A 23,091-nucleotide genomic window follows, 5' to 3' on the forward strand; every position below is an offset into this window, starting at 1 on the left:
GTCAGCAATAATATTGACCATGGGGAAACAACACTTTAATACATTTTGTTGCATGAATGTTTTTTTTAAGTTGTAGTTGAGTTTATTATTACATGTACCAAGGTGCAGTGAAAAGCTTTTTTGTTGCGTGCTTTCCAGTCAGCGGAAAGTCTATACATGATTGCAATCAAGGCCTCCACAGTGCACAGATACGGAATAAAGGGAATAACGTTTTGTGCAACATAAAGTCCAGTAAAGTACAATTAAAGACAGCCCAAGGGTCTCCAATGAGGTAGATGGTAGGTCAGAACCATTCTCTAGTTGGTGATAGGATGGTTCAGTTGCCTTTACATTGATTTCCCATGCAAAATGAGGCCATTGATCAATCATGTTTGCGATGCACAGTCACCCTTTGTCACTGTGTGTCTAATGTGACTTTGAATGTGCCTTAAAATGTATGCATTGCTGAACGAGAATTTGCAAAACTTGTCTTCACCCTCAGTACACTCTTCTCACTTTCACCAAGGTAAAGATGTAGCCATGGGCACTCGAATAAGCCACAACTATGCCTGCCTATTCGTCAGTTACATCCTTGTTCCAAACATACACTGGCACCATCCCCCCAACTCTTTCTTTGCTGCTTAAGAAGGAACTTCAGTCTGAAGAAGGGTTTCAACCCGAAACGTTGCCTACTTCATTCGCTCCATAGATGCTGCCTCACCCGCTGAGTTTCTCCAGAATTTTTGTCAACCTTCTTTCTTTGCTGCATTGACAACTGCGTCAGGGCTGCCTATTGCACCCAAGCAGAACTTGGTGATTTCATTAATTGTACCATTATCTTCTACCCTGCCCCCAAATTCACATGTTTTATCTCTGATAGCTATCTCCCCTTTCTTGATCTCTCTGTTTCCATCACAGGGGACAGACTATCAACTAACACCTACTACAAACCTACCAACTGCCATAGTTATCTGGTCTGCACTTCCTCCCACTCCTCCCCTTGTGAAGATGCTACCCTCTACTCCCAATCTCCCCATCTCCACTGCATCTACTCCCAATAGGTGGCTTTCCACTTTAGAGCATCCCAGATGTCCTCTTTCTTTAGTAAACATGGTTTGCCTCCAGCTGTCGTAGATAGATCCTTCACTCACACCTCCCCTGTGTCCCAAAGTTCTGCTCTCCCTCCCCCTCCCCCTGGACAGAACCAGGATAGAGTTCCCCTGCTCCTCCCTTTCACCCCACCAGCCTCTGCATACAATGCATCATCCACCGACATTATCAGCGCCTCCAACGTGATCCAGCCACTAGTCTCATATTCCCATCCCCACCCCTGTTACCATCTGCAGAGACCAACTCCTTGGTCACGCATCCCCTCCCACCCTTAATTCCTCATAATGTTATCCCGGATCCTTGATTCTCCTACCTCTTCTTTGACCCGTGCTTTGAACTGGCTGGAGTCTAGCTGAGAACGTGTGGAAAGCACACATGCTCAGCCTGCTATTTGCAGCCTCTTACAACACTGAAGTCACGGAGCTAGAAATATATTTATGCTCAGTTGCCAAAGACTGATCAGAATGTTGGAATGGTGTACATAGGAAAAGAAACACAAACATCCGAATGAGACAAATCACCATGAAGCTAAAAGTGCTTGTGTTCCAGCACATTTTTCCAAGTCCTAATGCATGTAAGAAAGGTCAGCAAGAGATGGAGGAGGCCATAGCATTTAAACCTGGCCCTATCCTTATCCACCACAATCCAGGAACTGCACCTTATAGAGGTTACTGGGAGTCAACGTTTGAGTATTTCAATGCAGGGTTCTCAACGCTATATACAGTATATCCTAGTGTTATAGCCAGTACTATATCTAGTTACTATTTCTGGGTGCTATATCCCAGCATTATTTCTGGGTACTTTATCCAGATGATGTATTGTGTTCCTCTCCCTGGGTACAATATCGTGCTTGTATAGCCTGGTACAATATCAAGGTTTTACATCCATTCTTGCATCAGTTACTGTCTCTGAGCTTTATACACTGCTGGTATATCCAGGTACCATGCCCTGCATTACATACTTTGACTTGCAGTATCATGGTTTACCTAGAATAACTGATAATTTATTGTATATTGACGGTGTGTTTTATGTGTTTAATGTGCCTGTAAAGCTGCAGCAAGTAAACATTTCATTGTTCCAGCCCCAGTGTATAGGACAATTAAGCACTTTTTGCTCTTTAGTTTAGTGATACTACATGGAAGCAGGCCCTTCAGCATACGAGGTCCATGCCTTACATCGATAAACCATGCATGCTAATTCTGTGTTATCTCACTTTACGATCTACTGCGCATTAGGAGCAATTTTATAGAGGTCAATTAACCTTACATATCTGCAATCTTTAGGATGTGGCAGGAAACAGAGCACCTGGAGGAAACTCATGCAGTCACAGAGAGAACGTGCAATCTCCACACAGACAGCACCAGAGGTCAGGATCAAACCCTGGTCTCTGGAGCTCTTCAAGAGAGAGTTAGATTTAGCTCTTAGGGCTAAAGGAATCAATGAATATAGGGAAAAGCAAGAACAGAGTACTGATTTTAGATGATCAGCCATGATCATATTGAATGGTGCTGGCTCAAAGGGCCGAATGGCCTACACCTGCACCTATTTTTCTATGCTTCTATGTTTCAATGAGGCAGCACCTCTCCCAGTTGTGCCACATCAGTATCTTGACTGATACCGCATACTAATATTACACCCTGACATTGTTTTGGGGTATTATACACTGGTACTACATCAGGGGTCACCTTCTTTAGTACGATATTCTGATGATATTTACAGTTACTGTATCCAGGTGCTGCATGGGTTCCATTAACTGGCTTTTCCACTGGGTAATGTCTTCAGTTATTATTTCTGGGGATCATGCCCTGCTGCTGTTTTCGGGTCCTGTAACCCAGGTTATTGTTTTGCTGTGCTACATCCCAATGGTACATCCCGGAATGGTATCCAAAAGATGTTAAGATTAATTATAATCTCTCTGGTGCCACCCAACCATGGTTTTTTAACCCTGGAGCTTGAAATTTGTCCCACCAGTTTCCTCCAAGTCGAAAAGGCTTTTGGCACTTTGTCCTTCATCAGTTAGAGTATTGAGTATAGAAGTTGGGAGGTCATGTTGCAGTTGTTTCAAACGTTAGTGAAACTGCATTTAGAATACTGTGTTCCGTTCTGGGCAACATGTTATAGGAAAGATTTTGTCAAGCTTGAAAGGGTTCAGAAAAGATTTACAAGGATATTGCCAGGACTAGAGGGTGTGTGCTATAGGGAGAGGTTGAGCAGGCTGGGTCTCTGTTCCATGGAGTGCAGGAGGATAAGGGGTGATCTTATAGAGGTGTATAAGATCATGAGAGGAATAGATGCACACTCTTTTGCCGACAGTAGGGAAATCGAGGACCAAAGGACATAGGTTCAAGGTGAAGGGGAAAAGATTTAATAGGAATCCGAAGCGTAACTTTTTCACAAAAAAGGGTGGTGGGTTTATGGAACAAGCTGCCTGAGGAAGTAGTTGAGGCTGGGACTATCCCATCATTTAAGAAACAGTTAGACAGGTACATAGATAGGACAGGTTTGGAGGGATATGGACCAAGCGCAGGCAAGTGGGACATTGTTGGCGGTGTCAGCGAGTTGAGCCGAGGAGCCTGTTTCCGCACTGTATCACTCTGTATCTATGAATCTGTTTCAGGGATCATCAGGTGCATTTTAAAATCTCTAAAACCAGACGGCATGGCTCCGATGGAAAGAGGAGCGAGATTTAAGAGGGACCTCAGGGGCAACTTTTTCCATTCAGAGGATAGTCCATAGCTGGAACAAGCTGCTGGAGGAAGTTAGAGAAGTGGTTACAATTATGATTTTCAAACGACATTTGGATAGATAGAAGAAAAGGAATGGTTTAGAGGGATATGGGCCAAATGTTAGCAAATGGGACTAGCCCTGAATGCCAAGTTGGCTCAAGTTGGGACAAAGGGCATGTTCCCATACTGTATAGTTCTATGGCTTTATGACTATTCCTTGAAAAATCTAAGCTTTTAATACAGAAGCCTGGATCGTGGTCAGTTGGCTACTGTAGCTCAAGCGGTGGGGTACTCTGCCAATACTGACTCCAGCTTTAACCATCAAAAATTCACAAGACAAAAGTCAAGGTTCTGAACTCAAATCAGCAAATCCCAGTCCATATTTGTGAACAGAATAATTGCCAACAAGCAGACAGAACACTTGAAAATCCACTTGATTATTGTGTGTAAGTATATGAAACAAGTCCACCACCCATCCCCAACTCTGTCAATATTGAGATTGTTACATGACAGCAGATTATTAATAGCGACACAATGGATGATAAGCTCAGAAATGCTAGGATATTTATAGCATAACAATAGCCTGTGCCCTTGTGTATATAATAGTGGGGATACAGTCAGGGTTAAAATAAACTCCAGACACTGCTCTTCAGGCAATGGACAGAGACCCTCTGCATCGGACACAGATATTCCTGCATTTTGAACAGAAGCAGCACATCATGCCTTCTCAAACTGTGAAGCGTCGTGGCCCAGAGACATTCTACCACTCCCTGGTGGTGGGAGACCTGGCGCTGGTCCGAGCAATGGTCAGCGAGTATCACGAAGATGTGAACTTGCTCTTCGACATCTGCCATGATGAAATGGAGTGGCAGGCCAAACCCTTGGCAATGGGCATCTCAGGTATCCACTGCGCACGGCTTTCTTGGTGTTGGCGTGCTAGACGACCGTACGAGGGGAAAGGGGAGACGGTTGCCAGCTTTGGCACATAGGGGCATGTTGTTGGACTCGTTGATTGACCACCCATTGTGGGATTGAATGGGCAATCAGCGAGGCCAGTTTCACTCTCGAGTGCAAAGACCAGATTGGTCACGTTGTGTAGACTGTGCTGCAGGTTGCAGGAAGGATGTGGTAGCAATAGAGAGTTTGCAGAAGGGATTCACCAAGATGTTGCCTGGAAGTACAAGGAGAGATTGGGCTGTCTGGATCTATTCTCACAAGAACATAGGAGGCAGAGAGATGGCCATACTGAGGTTTATAAAATTATGAGGGGAATAGATGGAGCAGAGAGTCTGAGTTTTTTCCCAGGGTAGGTGAGTCTGAAACACAGGGTCACAGATTTAAGGAGAGGAAGATAAATGTCTGTTCCCTATGATTGTGTAATTACTGCAATCTGATGATCAGTACATGAGCTGCAATTGCTCCTCTCCCCAGGTCACTTTACTGTTGCCACCCCTGCTGTGGTCCATAAACTCTGCACCCAGGCACCTCCCTCACTGAGCTCCCCATTGTAGGGATCAGATCGGTACTGTGAGATGTTAAAACATTCCTGTGAAAAGTCTCCTCAATTGTCTAGTAAACATGCAGTTAAGCAGAACCAGCGGTTTGATTTAAGATTATTGTGTTTATTTTGACTGAGGCCAGCGTTTGAATATGCCTGACAGTGGAATATGAAAAGTTGGGATGTTTCAGCAAAAGTTGGCAATTAGTGTGGAGCAGATTCACATCTAAAGGCCTGCTGCTAATTAGCAACAGTAAAACCTGGCTGTATGCAATGGGGGACTTTGTTCATTTGTGGCCAGTGGTTTCCACACAAAGATCTTCTCACAGGACTGCTCATTCCCAGTGATCATGTCTGCTCATTGCAACATGGGAGTGAATAGCAAGCTGGGATTGTGCAAACTCTGGCCCCACCGCTGATCCCAGCATGGAAGCCCCGTGACGCAGTGATGCAGCGGCTCAAGTTGCCCCTGTACACATGTGCAACCTCACAGATAGAATATGCATCATGTTTACCTGAGTAACAGCAAAGTATGAACACACAAAGCTTAGGGCTACTCCCTCTATGTAAAGCAGTGTTGGCTGGTGTATGTAGATGGACACCAATACTCTCTGTATGTAAAGCAGCGTTGGCTGGTGTATGTAGATGGACACCAATACTCTCTGTATGTAAAGCAGTGTTGGCTGGTGTATGTAGATGGACACTAATGATTTAAATAAGGTCAGTGACCCTGAATTAAAAGGTTAATGCAGGCAAGTGGCTTGTTAATTTTTTCTTAATTTTACTTTAACAGCATGTGTGTAAATAATTTCACAAACTTCAAGGGTTGTCAATACTTTTCCTTATTTTAATATTTTAACTGTTAAATAGATTTGAACTGTTTCTTTTCAGGTCTTCGATAATCATAAACATTTAAAAATATTGCAAAGGCCTTTGACAGCAGTCAGATCTGGAGGTCACTTACTATGCGTGGCTGAAAATGGGTTGGTTTAGCCGTAGAGAAGCATTTTAAACATCTTTTTGTCTGTTTTTTTCACTTGTTCTCAAGTAAGACCACGACTTCTAGTCGATAGTGCTGTAATGTACATCGCGGAGGCAGATTAGACCAATCTGGGTTTGAAACAGAGATGACAGAGTGTAAGCATGTTGTAGCATCAATGCCTCTTGATTGACAAGATTCTCTTTTCCTCTTTGCTTCCGCAACTTCCTCGTACAAGCGAGCACTACTTTTTATATGGGTACGTGAAACAGGATGAACCAATGCTTGTCATTCTCAGTAGCTGTGTCAATGTGAAAAACTCTTCAGCCCAGGTATCCAACATTTATAGGTTATCTCTGCAGATATTCAAAGCACTTTATTCGTCCCCGAGGGGCAATTTAAAAAGGCGCATTACAGTAGCTTTTTAAAAAGGGACACAATCAACAAACATAAGCAGCACGCATACTGCACAATCAACCAGCACACGCATTTCACAGACACACTGCACAATCACACAACACACACCGCACATCAACATTCAACACATAGCAATAGTTTTAAAGTGCTTCCTAAGTGCTTCAATTAAAAAGTGCATATAGAAGGTTATTTCATTTCATATGTTCATGAGTCAGTGATCAGCATTAAAAAGCTGGACAGCCCTGGGGATGAAGGTTGCCTTCCTCCTCTGTGTCCGGCAACCCGGACAGCGGAGTCTGCGTCCTGAGGGGAGCCACTCAAACTCAGGAAACAGGATGTGAGAGGGATCCTGAAGAATCCTGCGTGTTAACTTTACAGACTGTTGGTCGCATAGGGCAGTGAGAGTTCGGACGGGCTGCTCGATAGGAAATTCTGCAGATATGAAATGCCAAAGGTAGTTCCAGGCACTGGCAATGTTTTTGAAGTTCAATGTGCATGCACTAGAGGGAGCACACAGCACGTGAAATCAGCACGAATGGAGTGGAGTAAAGATATTAGTTGCAAACAGGTTATTAAGCCATAGAGACATACAGGAGGGAAACAAGCCCCTCAGCTCACTGAATCATTAACCTATCATTAACCACTTATTTATGATAATCCCAATTTATTCTCCCCACCCTCTCATCAGCTCCCCCTCACTTCCACCTCCCACTTATCACCCCAATTCCACCACATACCTACATACTAAAGACAATTTACAACAGCCAATCAACCAAATAACATACACATTTTGGAGAAGTGGAAGGAAACCAGACAAGGTGGGGAAAACCCACACAGTGACAGGGAGAATATGTAAACTCCACAGAGACAGCACAGCACAGGTTGCTGGAGATGTGGGGAAATGGCTCTGTCAGCTGCACCACCATGCTGCCCAAGTGGTGATGGTCAACACCTAATCCTTAATCTGGCAAAGCTACATTTATTGTAAGTGATACCCAGGGCTGTTTACCATATTCTTACATGCACTGCTGAGTTCATTTTCCAATTTGTGATCATCCTGTTTTGTCAGTGTGTTGGTTACTGTGTTTTCTATGGCATAAAGTGCCAGTGAAGTATCTTATTGGCTACACAGCATGTTGTAAACTCACAGAAATCATGGAGAAATAGTGAATGAAACAGGCCCTTTGGCCCACTGTAACCTAACCAATCATCAACTACCTACCCATACCTATCCCATTCATCATCATTTGATCTGTAGCTCATTGTGCCTTGTTGATTCAAGGGCTCATCCTGTTACTTCTGAAGTATTGTGAGAATTGCAGCTAACACCACCTTCTCCAGCACTGTGTTCTGGATTGCAACCACCCTCCGGGTGAAAATAATATTCCTGAAATCCTCTTTAATTACTCCTTACTCCTGACCTTACACTTAACCATAACCATATAACCATATAACAATTACAGCACGGAAACAGGCCATCTCGACCCTTCTAGTCCGTGCCGAACACATATTCTCCCCTAGTCCCATATACCTGCGCTCAGACCATAACCTTCCATTCCCTTCCCGTCCATATAACTATCCAATTTATTTTTAAATGATAAAAACGAACCTGCCTCCACCACCTTCACTGGAAGCTCAATCCACACAGCCACCACTCTCTGAGTAAAGAAGTTCCCCCTCATGTTACCCCTAAACTTCAGTCCCTTAATTCTCAAGTCATGTCCCCTTGTTTGAATCTTCCCTACTCTCAGTGGGAAAAGCTTATCCACGTCAATTCTGTCTATCCCTCTCATCATTTTAAAAACCTCTATCAAGTCCCCCCTTAACCTTCTGCGCTCCAAAGAATAAAGCCCTAACTTGTTCAACCTTTCTCTGTAACTTAATTGCTGAAACCCAGACAACATTCTAGTAAATCTCCTCTGTACTCTCCCTATTTTGTTGACATCCTTCCTATACTTACACTCTGATCTTAGATAACTTTGTCATCGAGTTCAGCTTCTAACTATTGGTCTTGATTTATGATTGTCACATGTATTGATATACAGTGAACACTGGACACAGAGTAACTCAGCATCTCTGGAGGACATGGTTAGGTTTCGGGTTGCACCCTTCTTCAGACTGAATGTGGTGGGGGGAGAGAAAGATAGAGGAGAGGAGGGTCAGGACAACAGCTGGCAAGTGATAGGTAGTTAGATGGTGGGGTGAGGGGGGGCAGGTTTGATAGACAAGTGGTTGAACAAAGGCCAGAGATAAAAAGACAAAAGGTGTGAGATAAGGATAGAAGAGGTTCCAATTGTGAAGCTAAAGGAAGAAATAGAAGTGGAATGGGAGAGGGAGAGGGAGGGGGAGAAATGGCTGCACATCCAGCAAAGAGAAGGGTGGTCACTTGTCAAGCTTTTTGCCACACTGACCTTTGTCCAACCATCTGCATATCAAAAAAAACCCTCACCTGCATCACCAGGCTTTGTCAATCTACTACAAACCTACCAATTCATTCTGTTTCTACCCTATCTAGGTATCCCATAATTGTGTACACTGCTATCAGCTCTCCCCTCTGCTTCCTCTAGCGCAAAGAAAACAAGCCCAGCCTAATCGGTCTCCCCTCAAAATCAAAATAGTTCATAATCCTGATCCTAATGAGACCCTATTCCAGGGGCAATCGCTCACCAGAGAATTCCTGTTTGACTCTCGCTATATTCTTACTCATTCTATGGTTTGCATCGACATTCACCTTTTTTTTGTTTTAATAGCTCTCTTAAAAATGTGCATCCCATGCATTACCTTTAGGAATTGAGTATAGGAGCAGGGATGTTCTACTGCAGTTGTACAGGGTATTGGTGAGACCACACCTGGAGTATTGCGTACAGTTTTGGTCTCCAAATCTGAGGAAAGCCATTCTTGCCATAGAAGGTTCACCAGACTGATTCCTGGGATGTCAGGACTTTCATATGAAGAAAGACTGGATCAACAAAAAACTCCAAAGCAAAATATAATTTCCAACAGACTGTAATTCATGCTTAAAGTCTCTGCACATGTGCATGTGGAAGCTCAAGAGACTGCAGATGGCAGAATCTGAGTCAGGAACACAAAAAACTGTCAGTTGAAAGAATGGACCCGCCGGAAGGCAAAGGTAATTCCCTTCTGTGGGACAATGAGGCCCGGAGCTGCGGGAGATAGAGAGAAAGGGCCAGAACATACTGGTGCTTGACGGAGAGGGTCGCAAGTAGGATGCAGAGGGAAAATCTTTGGGAGAAACAAGGAATGGACTGTAGGTAAATGAGATCCTGGCTGGGAATAAACTGGGATGCCTGGATATGGAGCTGGAAGCCACATGAGACAGGATGGTGGCAAAGTGTCCAGGAAAGAAATGTGGCTGTGGTAGACAAGGGCTCTGGAAGGTCACGTGGCTGTGGTAGTGATTTTGTGTGAGTGTGGTCGAAGCACGGGAGTGTGGGAGAGAGGAGCAGTGTGGGAGGGTCTCCTGTATTTGCATATTTAGTACAAATTAGTAAAACATCCAAAACATCCATCACCCCATGAGGTGATCATTAGGATGGCCACCCAACATATTGGCTAAAGTGGAGAATGTTTACGGATGGTGATTAAGGAAAGGAGAGAAGACAAGAGATGGGCTGCTTCAGGAAGGATGTTCCAGTTTAAGTCCAGGGGAGCTATAAACTCCCTCTAATGGTGGCATCATTCCCATTTGCATCAATCAACAGGCCAGAATTGAAGAAGTGCCGAGATGTTGAAGGGCTGCAAGGTGATAAGTGATTAAATGAGGAAAGGTTGCAGGGAGGGGAACTATTGTACCTCCGTGACTTGCTGGTATACCAGATAATATGCATTGTTTCCATTGTCCAATGTAAAATTAAATCTTCTTTCCACAATTCATACCACAATATTTTACAGCAAGGAGCTATTGTCGTGTTAAATTACACCATAATTAATTTACTTAAAATTAGCAAGTGCCCCAGGGCTCCACATCATAATAATTAAAAAGTGTTCTTGATATAATGAGCTGGAGGCTTATTTGAAGCAGACATTTACACTAATCTGGGTGTATTTAATTACATTAGTGCTCACTATCCCATCTATATCAGCAGATCCTTCCATTCAGAAACCTTGCCGTTGAGCAGGAGAGCAGTCTGATTTTATAGGGAAATGCCAGCCATAGAAGCATATACATTACCATAGAGCAGGAAAAGTGCTTCAATGTCCAGCAACTTTGAAAACAAGATTGGAAGATTTATTTTGCTCAGTATATTTAGCTTTATGGGACCAAACACGGGGGGGTGGAGTTAAGATGCAAACCAGTGTTGGGAGAGAAACTGAATTTCCAATCCTTGTTGCTATATGCACATTCGGTTGGGCAGCTACTAGGCACTGAGTTGCAGAGGTCTGAGATCATTCTCCTTTCTGTGCTAAGTAGGGTAGGACTAGCGGGCAGCAGCAGAAGTGAGAGGTTGGGCAGGCTAGGATTGTATTCCTCATAGCGCAGGAGACTGAGGAGTGATCTTATAAAAGTGTCCAAAATCATGAGGGGAATAAATAGGGTGAATTCACAGTATTTTTCTCAGGGTAGGGGGATCAAGAATAAGAAGGCATAGGTTTAAGGTGAGCGATGAAAGATTTAATAGGAACCTGAGTGGCATTTTTTTCACACCGTGGATGGTATGCATATAGAACAAGCTGCAAGAGGAAGTAGTTGAGGCAGATGCAATCAAAACATTTAAAAGGAGAATAGATAGGGTGAATGTCGAGAGTATCTTACTTAGGGTAGGGGAATCAACAACAAGAGATTTGTTGAAGGTGAGAGGAACAAGATTTAAAACAAACCTGAGGGGCAACCTTTTCACCCAGAGAATGGTGGGTATATAGAACGAGCTGTCAGAGGAGGTAGAGGAGGTAGGGGAGGATGGTGCTGTAGTACCATTGTAGTTTTGTTTAGTTTAGTTTAGAGATACAGTGCGGAAACAGGCCCTTCAGCCCACCAAGTGGGTGCCGACCAGCGATCCATGCACACTAACACTATCCCACACACACTGGGGACAATTTACATTTATACCAAGGCAATTAGCCTACAAACCTCTACATCTTTGGAGTGTGGGAGGAAACCAGAGCTTCCCGGAGAAAACCCATGCAGGTCACAGGGGGAGAACATACAAACTCCATACAGACAGCACCCGTAGTCAGGATCGAACCCGGGACTCTGGTGCTGTAAGGCTGCAACATTACTGCTGCACCACCGTGCTACACTCTTGAATAGGTACATGGATACGAAATGTTTAGAGGGATATGGGTCAAACATGGGCAAGTGGGACTAGCTTAGATGGGGCATCTTGTTCAGCATGGATGAGTGGGCCAAAGGGCCAGTGTCCGTACTGTATGACTATGTCTCCATCTAAACAGATCCCATTTACCAGCTCTTGGTCCAAATTGAAAGGAGATGAGGTCAAAGGAGCTTCACATCCAGAGAATGATCTGAACCAGTCATGATGACCTGAATTGATTAATTCGGCAGTTTACATACAAACATAGAAAATAGGTGCAGGAGTAGGCCATTCGGCCCCTTCGAGCCAGCATCACCATTCAATATGATCATGGCTGATCATCCAAAATTAGTACCCCGTTCCTGTTTTTTCCCCATATCCCTTCAGATTCCATTGAGCCGTAAGAGCTAAATCTAACTCTCTCTTGAAAACATCCAATGAACTGGCCTCCATTTACATGGAAACCTGGTTTTTAGTAATGAGATATGAGGATCGCTCGCAAGACCAGGTATTGGTGAGTCACCTTCATGAACTGCTGCAGTCCTTCTGATGTAGATGCTGTTATAGGGAAGACTTTTCCAGGATTTAGACCGGTAATGATGATGGAACAGTGATACAGTTGCTCCTTAAGTTCAGATAGTTTATGACTTGGAGATGAACTGTAATGTGACTGTACATTTGGATAGATCTATAGATAATAAGGATTTAGAGGGATATAGGCCAAATGCAGGCAAATGCCACATTAGTCAGCATGGACAAGTTTTCACATTTTCACAAGTGCTTGCTTCCGTGCCGTATAATTCAGTGACTCGAAGACTCTATCAAAGAGAGGACCACAACATATGCCATAGTGAACAGAACTGGAGAAATCCCAACCCTTGCTTTATGGAAGGACAGAGACGGTGTAATGTAGAGTTGGTACTGGTATTAGTTTGTTATTGCACTTGTACCGAGACACAATGAAAGCTTTGTGGGTCCTGACGCAGTGACACTGACAGTCCTGCTCTTTCCTTACACCACAGGACTCTGGTCTCTGGAGTACAAACGAGAGCTGAGCAGCCCCCTGTGCATCGCGGCCAGTCATGGCTACACCAACTGCCTGCAGTACCTGCTCCAGTGCGGGGCCAAGCCCAATCTGATTCCAGGAAACAGGAGTGCCCTGCACACAGCCTGCACCAATGGCCACACCGACTGCGCAGAACTGCTGCTGAAGTACGGCGCCAACCCTAGGCTGCTGACCGAGGAGGGAATGACCACCCTGCACCTCTGCAACACCCACCCTACCTATCGGTGAGTGCTCACAGGCAGGGCTCAGGACAACGGCAACTTGCAATGTGGAGACACAAAATGGCTCAACGGACACGGACTTGTACTCACGTGGTAACTTTCACAAGCCCAGATGCCCAGAGATGCCTTTTTTCTTGGGATACTCTTGAAATGTAGCTACTATCATAAAAAGGGAAAGGCAGCTACTACTAATTGTACCTCCTGGATCCCACATAGAAACATTAAAAAAAAAGGAATACACCATTCAGCCCTTCGAACCTGCTACATCATCCATTGTGGCTGCTCCTCTATCTCAATACCATATTCCCATTCACTCTCCATGGCCCTTGATGCCTTCTGCATCTGGATGTTTACCTCTCTCCTTCTTAAATGTATTCAGTGACTTTCCAGTCCCCTGAAGTAGAGAATTAATTGGGTCCCCATTCCCTGTCTTCATCCCTGAGTGGAGGCAAGTGTCCTCATCTCAGTCCTACACCTCTTGCCCTGTAGGTGGAGACTGTGACATTTGATTGAGGATAAATCATCCCAAGGGAAAGGCTACACTGCCACCAGCCTGTTGAGCGGTGTCAGAATTCTGTAGGTATCTATGGGATCCCCATCCGTTCCTCCAAACTCCAGTGAATGGACACGTTATTAATCAACCTGTCTTCATAAGGCAGACTTGCCTTCCCAGGAATCAGAGATGAAAAACTGTTCTTGCTCCTGCACTCAGATCCTCTTGCAATGAAGTCCAATTGCTTACTGCACCTGCAAGCTTGCTTTCAATGACTGGGTTTACAAGATTATCTAAGTCTCTATAAATCAATATTTCCCAATTTAACACAATATTTTCAGTTTTTCCAATGAAAGCAGATATCTGCGTATGCAGCTACATTGCAGAGCTGTGATTCTGCCCAACTCAATCCATCACAGTCACTTTGCAGCCTGTTCATCCTCTTAATTGCACAGTTTATAGTCATCAACAAACTTTCACTCAATCATATTCTATTTCCTCATCTAAACCATTGATATTATGAATATCAGAGGCCCACACACACACTGATCTCCGTGGTATCCTACTAGCTTCACCCAGATAATAACCATTTTATCCAACTGTGCGTTTCCAGTCTGCCCATCAGTCCAATTTTCAGTCCATTCCAACACATGGCTTTCTATGCCATACACATTAATGTTGGACACTTATATTTGGGACTTTATTAAAGGTTTTCTGAAAATCAACATTCACCACAGGTTTTCCCTTTTATATTAGACTGGTTACAATCTGAAAAGAAACTTCTGTAAGTTTGTCAAACATGATTTCCCATCCAGAAATCCATACTGACTTTATTCAATCCCATTGACATTTTCTGATGTCCCGTTATATCATCCTTTACAATAGCCTCCAGCATTTTACCCACTGCTGATGGTACGTCCACTTGTCCTTCGTCCTCTCCCCCTTGTTTTCAAACAGTGGGGTTATAGTTCCTCTCTCCATTCTGCGGAAGTTATTCTGTAATCCATGAAGTTCTGGAAACAGATAACCGTCCAAGAATGCGTCCAAGAAGGGAGAATGAGGGGTGAGCTTATAGTGGGTATGACAGGTAGATGTCAAAACATCTCCACAAGTGGAAGAATGTCAAGTGCGGGGACATAGTTAGTAGATTAGCGGACAAACATTTAAAACTGGGATGGTGTGGAACATTTCGGAGGGGATGGTGAATATCCAGGACCCTTGCCCCAGAGGGTGTTGATTCCGGAACAGTGGGGTAGTTAAAGAGAAAGTAGACCATTTATTGGAAGATTAAGGAATTGAGGGAAACTGGCACAGACGTGATGTAGGGTCCTGGGTCACCTTAGCTAATGATCATGATGGAGGGACCGACCGAGTGTCCTACTCCTGTTCCTGTTTTCTGTCATTTTCTTGTGTTCTCCTGGATGCAAATTGCAGGCCCTGGGAGATTTATCAGCTCTCTCAGCCGAAGTGGGACAAAATCTAACACATTGTGTCCAACCTCAGATGCAGAAAAGAGTTCCTTCATGGAGAACATGTGACTACATAAATCCTTTCTCATTTGGAACCAAATGCCCCGGGGGAAGAGATTTGGCTAAGGCACGAGATGGGAAAAGGTTTTTATCGCACCATAGCAGTCAAGTCTCAGGGTGAAAACAATGTTTTAGCCTCCATCTGTCTGGAAAGCAATGGGAACTAATAGCTAGTATTGACACTTGGGAACCATCATTATGTAGTGAACTTAATAAAATATCCGAGCGCGCTTTACAGAGAGACATGTGCGTGAGATTTGACACTGACCACAAAATGAGATGGAAGAAAAAGTACCGCGATCTAAAACTTGAGTCGGAGATTAGCAGAGGAATTACAGGGATTACTAATAATTGAAAAGGAAGACAATACCTGAATTCAGTCTAAAGAAGGATCCCAACCCAAAACATCACCTATCCATTTTTTCCAGGGATGCTGCCTGACCTGCTCAGTTAGTCCAGAACCTTGTGTGTTTTTTTTTGTAAACCAGCATCCTTGTTTCTACAAAATGATAATGCTTTCCCGCTTTCCTTCGCTTGCTTAGGTGTGCAAAATTACTCCTGACGTACCGTGCAGATGTCAACCAGTTGACCGAAGGGGACCGTGAAACCCCTTTGCATGTGGCAGCCAGGCATGGCCTTCACAATCATGCCCACCTCTATCTAAGATATGGGGCCACTGTGGATGCAATGAATGTTGACTGGGTGTCTCCACTGAGCAGTGCCTGTGCCAGCGCAGTGGAAGCAGAGAAACAGAATGACTATCTCCAAGTGTGCAAGATCCTCATTGCGTACGGTGCCAGCATGAACTCCGTGGACAATGAGAATAGGACCCCACTGCACAAGGCCTCCAGAAACGCCAGCCTCCAGCTGGTCCAGATGCTGCTGAAGAATGGAGCAGATGCAAACCCCATCGACTACAACGGGTCCTCACCCTTAGCCAATGCAATACAGACTGCACCTTTTAAGGAAGAGCTTGATCCCCATTGCACCGTACAAGCCTTACTCAATCACGGATCCCACAGGGTGTGGCCAGCGGCCTTTCTGAAGGTAACATTAATGCCAGTGCGCCAGAGGCAGAATTGTATCTACTCTGAGATATAGAGTCTTAGAGCGATTCAGCTCGGAAACAATCTCTTCAGCCCACCAAGGGCAACCACTCATTTACATAAATGCTACATTAATCCCATTCTTCCCACATTCTTATCAACTCCCCCCAGTTTTTACCACCCCCACAGCAATTCGTAGGGTCCCAGATACCTGCTGGAACATCTTGCGGTGTGGGACAAACCTGCACCCAGAGGAAACCCACTCTATTCACACAGAGAATGTGTAAGCGCCACAAAGTTAGGATCAAACCCGAACTCTGGGGCAGTGGCTTCTGTGCAGCCCACCGATAGGCAAAGAACGTTTTAAACCAGCATCCCCTTAACTAGCAACTTCTCAACAACTCACATAATCATTAATGTGATAAAACATCTCAAAGTGGTCACTGGGGAAACTGTCAAACAGATTATATAGCCAGACAGGTGACAAAAGAGATATAGAGGGCCTGACTGGAAAATTTCCAATGCACCATAATTCTGATAATCACTGGCTGGTTTACTGGACTATTAGATGTCATTCTTAATGTAATTGGACATTGCATGGGATTGTAATAAATCTTCCATTGAACCCAGTAAATTTAAAGGGAGCACAGAGAAAGGGGTCCTGTAAATTTAGAGGGAGAATGGGGACATGGTGAGTGGAAAGGGAATGAAGGGGAACGGGATCCGAGCAAATTAGAAAGATGACCAGTGAGCCAGATGCAAAAATGTTAGGATTTCCAAAGAGTAGGAGAGCTGGATATAGGAGTTGTCTTGATTCCACCGTTTGCAAGGCACATGACCAAATAGGGAAACTGAACCACCAGCCATGTGGCTCAAAGTCTGCCAAGGGTCCGTGAGGACAACAGCAGGCACAGCAGAACCACATACCATGGTCAAAGATTTGATCAATCCTCTATCTCCTTCCACAAGGAAATGAATTATGAATGGTGCCCATGGGAACCATATCCGTGTGGAAGGAAGAAAGAGATACCTCCCTGGCAAAATGCTATCCTTGTAGTCGCACACGTCAACAGAGGTTTGAAGAACAGCATCTGAGCTCGTTGGTTAATTATCACAAGAGATTGTTTCATTTCCAGGTGTTGAAAAGTTGTGCTGCTTCTCCCAAGACCGTCGAAGTCTTGTTTAACTCCTATCAACACATTCAGGTCACAGAGGAGTGGATAGAAGCTATACCTGACGAAATATTTCAGGTATACAGTCCTGTTAAAAAAGCACAGAACATTTCAGTGCAAAACAGGGAAATCATCTCTTTGTGTTTGAGTCAAGAGTCTACAAGAATTGTACACAACAAAGCAATGTTAATCCATAGCATTACTTAGAATGTACTACACCAAATAGCTCTCTCAACTTTAGTTAAGGCAGTTTATGTTATAACTAGCCCTCACACTCACACACACTGTATATCACCCAACTTCATTTGAACTTTATATATCCACCCAATTTTCTCTTAAATCTATTGAGACAATTCGCTACAGCCATTGTTTGTGAACATCAATCTTGCATCTCATCACTGTCAGGGTAAAGAGGTTTCTACTGATTACAGTAATGGATTAATTAGGGAGTCCCTTATCGTTAAAACCATTAGTTTCCGATTACTTTACAAGTGGAAACATCTCTATGTTTAACCTCATATCAAGCCCTTTGTACTGTTATGGGTCTTTGTCAGGTCTCTTTGGATTATCTTTAATAGTTATAACACTCTTATACTTCATACCACAACTGATAAAAGTAAGCACCAGTGTGCTGCCACTCTCATGGATTCTTGCAATTGACAAGAACCCTGTTGCAGTGAGTCTTTTAGAGTCATAGAGTGATACAGTGTGGAAACAGGCCCTTCAGCCCAACTCACCCACAACGGCCAACAATGTCTCAGCTATCCTAGTCCCACTTGCCTGTGCTTGGTCCATAACCCTCCAAACCTGTCCTACCCATGTACCTGTCCAACTTTTTCTTAAATGATGGGATAGTCCCAGCCTCAACTACCACCTCTGGCAGCTGGTTCTATACATCCACCACCCTCTGTGTGAAAAAGTTACCCCTCGGATTTCTATTAAATCTTTTCCCCTTCACCTTGAACCTACTGTATGCCCTCTGGTCCTTGATTCCCCAACTCTGGGTAAAAGACTCTGTGCATCTACCTGATCTATTCCTGTCATGATTTTGTACACTATAAGATCTCCCTTCATCCTCCTACGCTCCATGGAATAGAGACCCAGCCTACTTAACCTCTCCCTATAACTCACACCCTCTAGTCCTGGCAACATCCTCATAAATCTTTTCTGAACCCTTTCAAGCTTGACAATGTCTTTCCTATAACATTGTGCCCAGAACTAAACACAATATTCTAAATGCGGTCTCACCAACGTCTTATACAACTGCAACATGACCTCCCAACTTCTATACTCAATACTCTAACTGATGAAAGCCTTTTTCACCACCATATCTACCTGTGACTCGACCTTCAAGGAACCATGATCTTGTACTCCTAGATCCCTCTGCTCTCCAACACTACCCAGAGGCCTACCATTTACTGTATAGATCCTGCCCTTGTTCAACATCCTAAAATGCACCACCTCACACTTCTCTGTATTAAATTCCATCAACCATTCCTCTGCCCACCTGGCCAATCAATCCAGATCCTGCTGCAATCATTCACAACCATCTTCACTGTCTGCAAAACCACGAACTTTTGTATCATCAGCAAACTTGCTAATCTTGCCCTGTATTTCCTCATCCAAATCATTGGTGACAAACTGGTAATGGGCTCAGCACAGAATCCTGTGGCACACCACTAGTCACAGGCTTCAGTCCGAGAAGCATTGCCTTTTTGTTGGCCTTTTGGTTATTGAATTCTAACATCACAATCTGAACTGTAGCTAAGTCTGGTTTGCAAGAAACTGATGGATCAAGACATTCTTACAGTGTATGCTGATCTATAAAACTAAGCATGAACTTTTCTCTGTCCCCTAGATGCATCGGCCATTCTACGAGTCCCTCTTTGCTTTAACTTCTGCTCCACGCTCCTTGCAACACCTGTGCCGCTCTGCTGTCCGGAAGCTGTTTGGAAACCAATGCTCCACTCTCATTTCCCGGCTATCGATCCCAAAATGTCTGCATGGATACCTACTCCTGGAGCCAGAAGGTGTGATATATTAATCCCTTGCTCACATTCTCTCATCTTCCCATTCCCCGAAAAACAAATATTGCATGAAGTTTAAAGACCTTGTGGAATCTGCAACCCTGTACAATTATTTCATCAGATAAGACTTGCGTGTCTGGACCTTGAAGATTATGGGGTGCTCATATATAAGAGTGTCCAGTGATAAAAGGAAAAGCGGCGATGGAAAGCAATTATTTCCTCCAGTGGCTGAATCCAGAAATTAAACTTTGGGACAAATATTTGTGTGTGAGAGGTATCTCCTAAGTTCTGCCTCGTATCTGGCATAGGATGTTCGCTCTGCTCACTTGGCGGAAAGGGGCTAGCTTCAAGTCAAGTCAAGTCAAGTCAAGTCAAGTTTATTTGTCACGTACACATACGAGATGTGCAGTGAAATGAAAGTGGCAATGCTCGCGGACTTTTGTGCAAAAGACAAACAACCAAACAACCAAACAAATTATAAACACAATCATAACACACGTATTCTTTTACATAATAAATAATGGAAGGAAATACATTCAGTAGAGTTAGTCCCTGGTGAGATAGGCGTTTAAAGTCCGAATGGCCTCTGGGAAGAAACTCCTTCTCAACCTCTCCATTCTTACCGCATGGCAACGGAGGCGTTTGCCTGACCGTAGCAGCTGGAACAGTCCGTTGCAGGGGTGGAAGGGGTCTCCCATGATTTTATTTGCTCTGGAGTTGCACCTCCTGTTGTATAGTTCCTGCAGGGGGGGGGGGGGGGAGCTTTGTGTCACTTTAACACACATGATTGAACTGTGTTAAACAACAGTGAAGTAGATGGGAATATGTAGTGAATGGATTGTATGCAATATGCGCATCTTTCTGTAATCACGCATGTGCGTTATGATCAATCAAGGCATCAGTATTAAAAGTAATTTCTAAGCGTGTATTTTTCCAGAGGAGGTAGTTGAGGCTGGGACCACCACAACGTTTAAAAAACAGTTAGACAGGTACATGGATAGGACAGGTTTGGAGGGATATAGACCAATCGCAGGCAGGTGCGACTAGTGTAGCTGGGACATGTTTTTTTTTTGTTTTTTTTTTTTTTTATCAAAAAATGTATTCAATATTTACACTACAATAAAACAAGCCAGAACCCACCACCATAAATACAATACAAACATATATCCATAATAAACTATTATACAATTATGATACAATCCTTATTGAGGATACATTCAACACCCTGCGGAGCCCAGCGGTCCCTGAACTCCCTCAGGGTAGCTGGGACATGTTGGCCGGTGTGGGCACGTTGGGCCGAAGGGCCTGTTTCCACACTGCACTGACTCCAAGGACTTCCAAAGATCGAACTACACATCTCTAGAAAGGTGGAACATTGTATTGTGTGATTGCAAATACCGTAAGATTTTAACGTGTTTTGGACGAATCATATGTTGCCTCCTTGTTTCTGAGTTCCGCGGATGCTTTCACCGTTGCCCTGAACCTGAAGGATTGCTCTTTTCCCAATTGCCATCGTGTTGCTCGTTCAGTTGCCTCGGTGCTGAGCGTTCAGCAGGGGGCGATAGTGCCACAGGATTGATACTCAATGCCCGATGACCATGACCATTGGCAGGTATCCTGAGGGAGAGCTCCACCGTCAGTGGGGCAGAGTAATCCACAGCATTTAAAAAAAACACCTTTGTTACCTTTCTGCAAGAAATGGAGAGTGCTTTCATTCTTGTCACAGTGCAATGATCTGACCAGGTCCCTTGGAACATGGCAGAGATTGTCACTGTACATGCAACCAGAGACAGAGACTAAGACTTTTGCCTCCATCACAGTGAGGAGGTGCTTGGTGAACTCACTGTGGTGGATGTTAATTTGTGTTTATTGTATGTTTTGTTATTTATTGTTACTGTGTATGACTGCAGGCAACGTAACGAAAGGTCTGAATGACAATAAAGGAATCAAATTCAAATCAAATTCAAATTCAACCTATGTCTGTACCACACATGCAGACTGTACTGCTTGGGAACAGATGGAACGAAAGTGCTTCCAGTGAGATGTGCATATTGAAAGAGTCAGAGGTTGTTGTGTGTCTCACAACCAGAAATTATCAATGCTATTTCACTTCAATGGGATTCAAACATTAATGACAGAACGTTACTGCAAAGAGAATGCAGCAACGAGAAGTCCAAGTTGCTGCTTGCATCGCCGGTTTGTATATGTCAAGCACGGGTACAACAAACTTGGCTCGCATATACACAGGGGATGAGGGCAGTCGTGAAACCGACATCACACTACCTGGGTGTCTCCTGACAATTGTAATGTATTCTGCTTTAAGGCCCATGACAAGCATACGATCGTTTTGCTAAATTTCCATCGGCTTCCCTTGTTTTCACGTCTGAAATGACACCCGCATTTGCTGTCCGCTGAATGCGTGGCTCGAGAAGAAGTCCTCCTTGCATCTCTCCGTATTTGCTTTGCCATCACTTTTACGACTTGCCCTTACTTTTCCCCTCGATTTCACGCAGACACTTCTGGTAAAGAGCGTAACCGCACTCCTCCAAAACAAGCCTTGAAAAAAAACCAGACCGTCAAAAAACAAAACATTAACAAGAAACATGTTTAATTGGTACATGGATTTGCTAATGATACGAATCGATGGGCTGTTTTATATATTTTTAAAAAATCTCTTTTGTCATCACAATCTCGTCCTGTTAATAACATTTAACATACCAAGCAAGGGGCAAAACACGTTGTTAATTTAAAATGCATTAGCATTAATATAACATTTTCGTATTTCACGGAATGCAGCAAATTACAAATATTTTGAGAGAGAAATTTTGATGAGAAAAAAAGCATATTCTCCTTGAACATTTTATAATGTTATCATAAATCATTAAGACTACAGTTCCTATATTGATGCGTTTGGGGTAATGATTTACAATTTCATAGTGTCTGGTATACTATTTGTCTAATGACTGTGCGATTAAATTCACTTTTTAAATGACCCATGACTCATTTCATGGTAATATATCGAGTCTATGTGTTTCAATCCGTCAAATGTAATTGAATAACACTGCATTTAAAATGTCTCAGCCTGATTGTGCCACAGCTTTTAAAAAGGTAATGCTCAACTTGGGAGTTTGTACTATATTCTGCTGAAAACTTGAATTAATTCGCATGTGATATAAATCGACGATGTGGAGTGTGACGGCGGCGGGTGAAGCAGTTACAACACTGCACGCATCGGCAACTAATGGGACAATGGCCTTTGGTGATGGGAGATGGGAGGCAGTGGGGAGACGGGGAGTGGGTGGGGCATCATTATAAGCGTGGACCGGCGTTCCCGGTCAATGATGCACGAACAGTCCGGCAGATAACGAGCAATCATGAGCCCGTCCAAATCATGAGCAATATGTCATTTAGCTGTTAAAACAAAGGCCATGAGCCCATGATGTGTGTTCATTCTTTGCCCTTGTGAAGGTGAAATCTTTAACCTGATCTGCACACATTTCGAAGCTGTCGTTTGGGAACCGGATTATCATAAATGGGAAAAATCCTTCAGACCCT

General features: G+C 43.8%; 1 protein-coding gene across 2 annotated transcripts; it reads left to right on the forward strand.

Annotated features, from left to right (window-relative positions):
* The first annotated feature begins 3,211 nt into the window (after nucleotides 1–3,211).
* On the forward strand, nucleotides 3,212–22,728 carry asb18 (ankyrin repeat and SOCS box containing 18). 2 transcript variants are annotated; one of them, XM_055638437.1, is made up of 5 exons: nucleotides 3,212–4,715; nucleotides 13,005–13,272; nucleotides 15,834–16,338; nucleotides 17,474–17,587; nucleotides 19,368–22,728. In XM_055638437.1, exons 1-5 carry the CDS (start codon nucleotides 4,472–4,474, stop codon nucleotides 19,551–19,553), a joined length of 1,317 nt encoding a protein of 438 aa, XP_055494412.1. In that variant the 5' UTR covers nucleotides 3,212–4,471; the 3' UTR covers nucleotides 19,554–22,728. The 2 variants fall into 2 exon arrangements, with proteins under 2 accessions (XP_055494412.1, XP_055494413.1); XM_055638438.1 differs by lacking the exon at nucleotides 17,474–17,587.
* The last annotated feature ends 363 nt before the right edge of the window (nucleotides 22,729–23,091 follow it).

This window comes from Leucoraja erinacea, chromosome 7, assembly GCF_028641065.1.
Source record: "Leucoraja erinacea ecotype New England chromosome 7, Leri_hhj_1, whole genome shotgun sequence".
NCBI classification, from domain to species: domain Eukaryota; kingdom Metazoa; phylum Chordata; class Chondrichthyes; order Rajiformes; family Rajidae; genus Leucoraja; species Leucoraja erinaceus.

Bases quoted from the DNA above. Each gene is read 5' to 3' on its own strand.
- asb18 (XM_055638437.1), top strand. From the start codon at position 4,472: ATGGACAGAGACCCTCTGCATCGGACACAGATATTCCTGCATTTTGAA. The intron at 13,273-15,833 runs GTGAGTGCTCAC...TCGCTTGCTTAG, and splicing joins AACACCCACCCTACCTATCG to GTGTGCAAAATTACTCCTGA. The intron at 17,588-19,367 runs GTATACAGTCCT...TCTGTCCCCTAG, and splicing joins TACCTGACGAAATATTTCAG to ATGCATCGGCCATTCTACGA.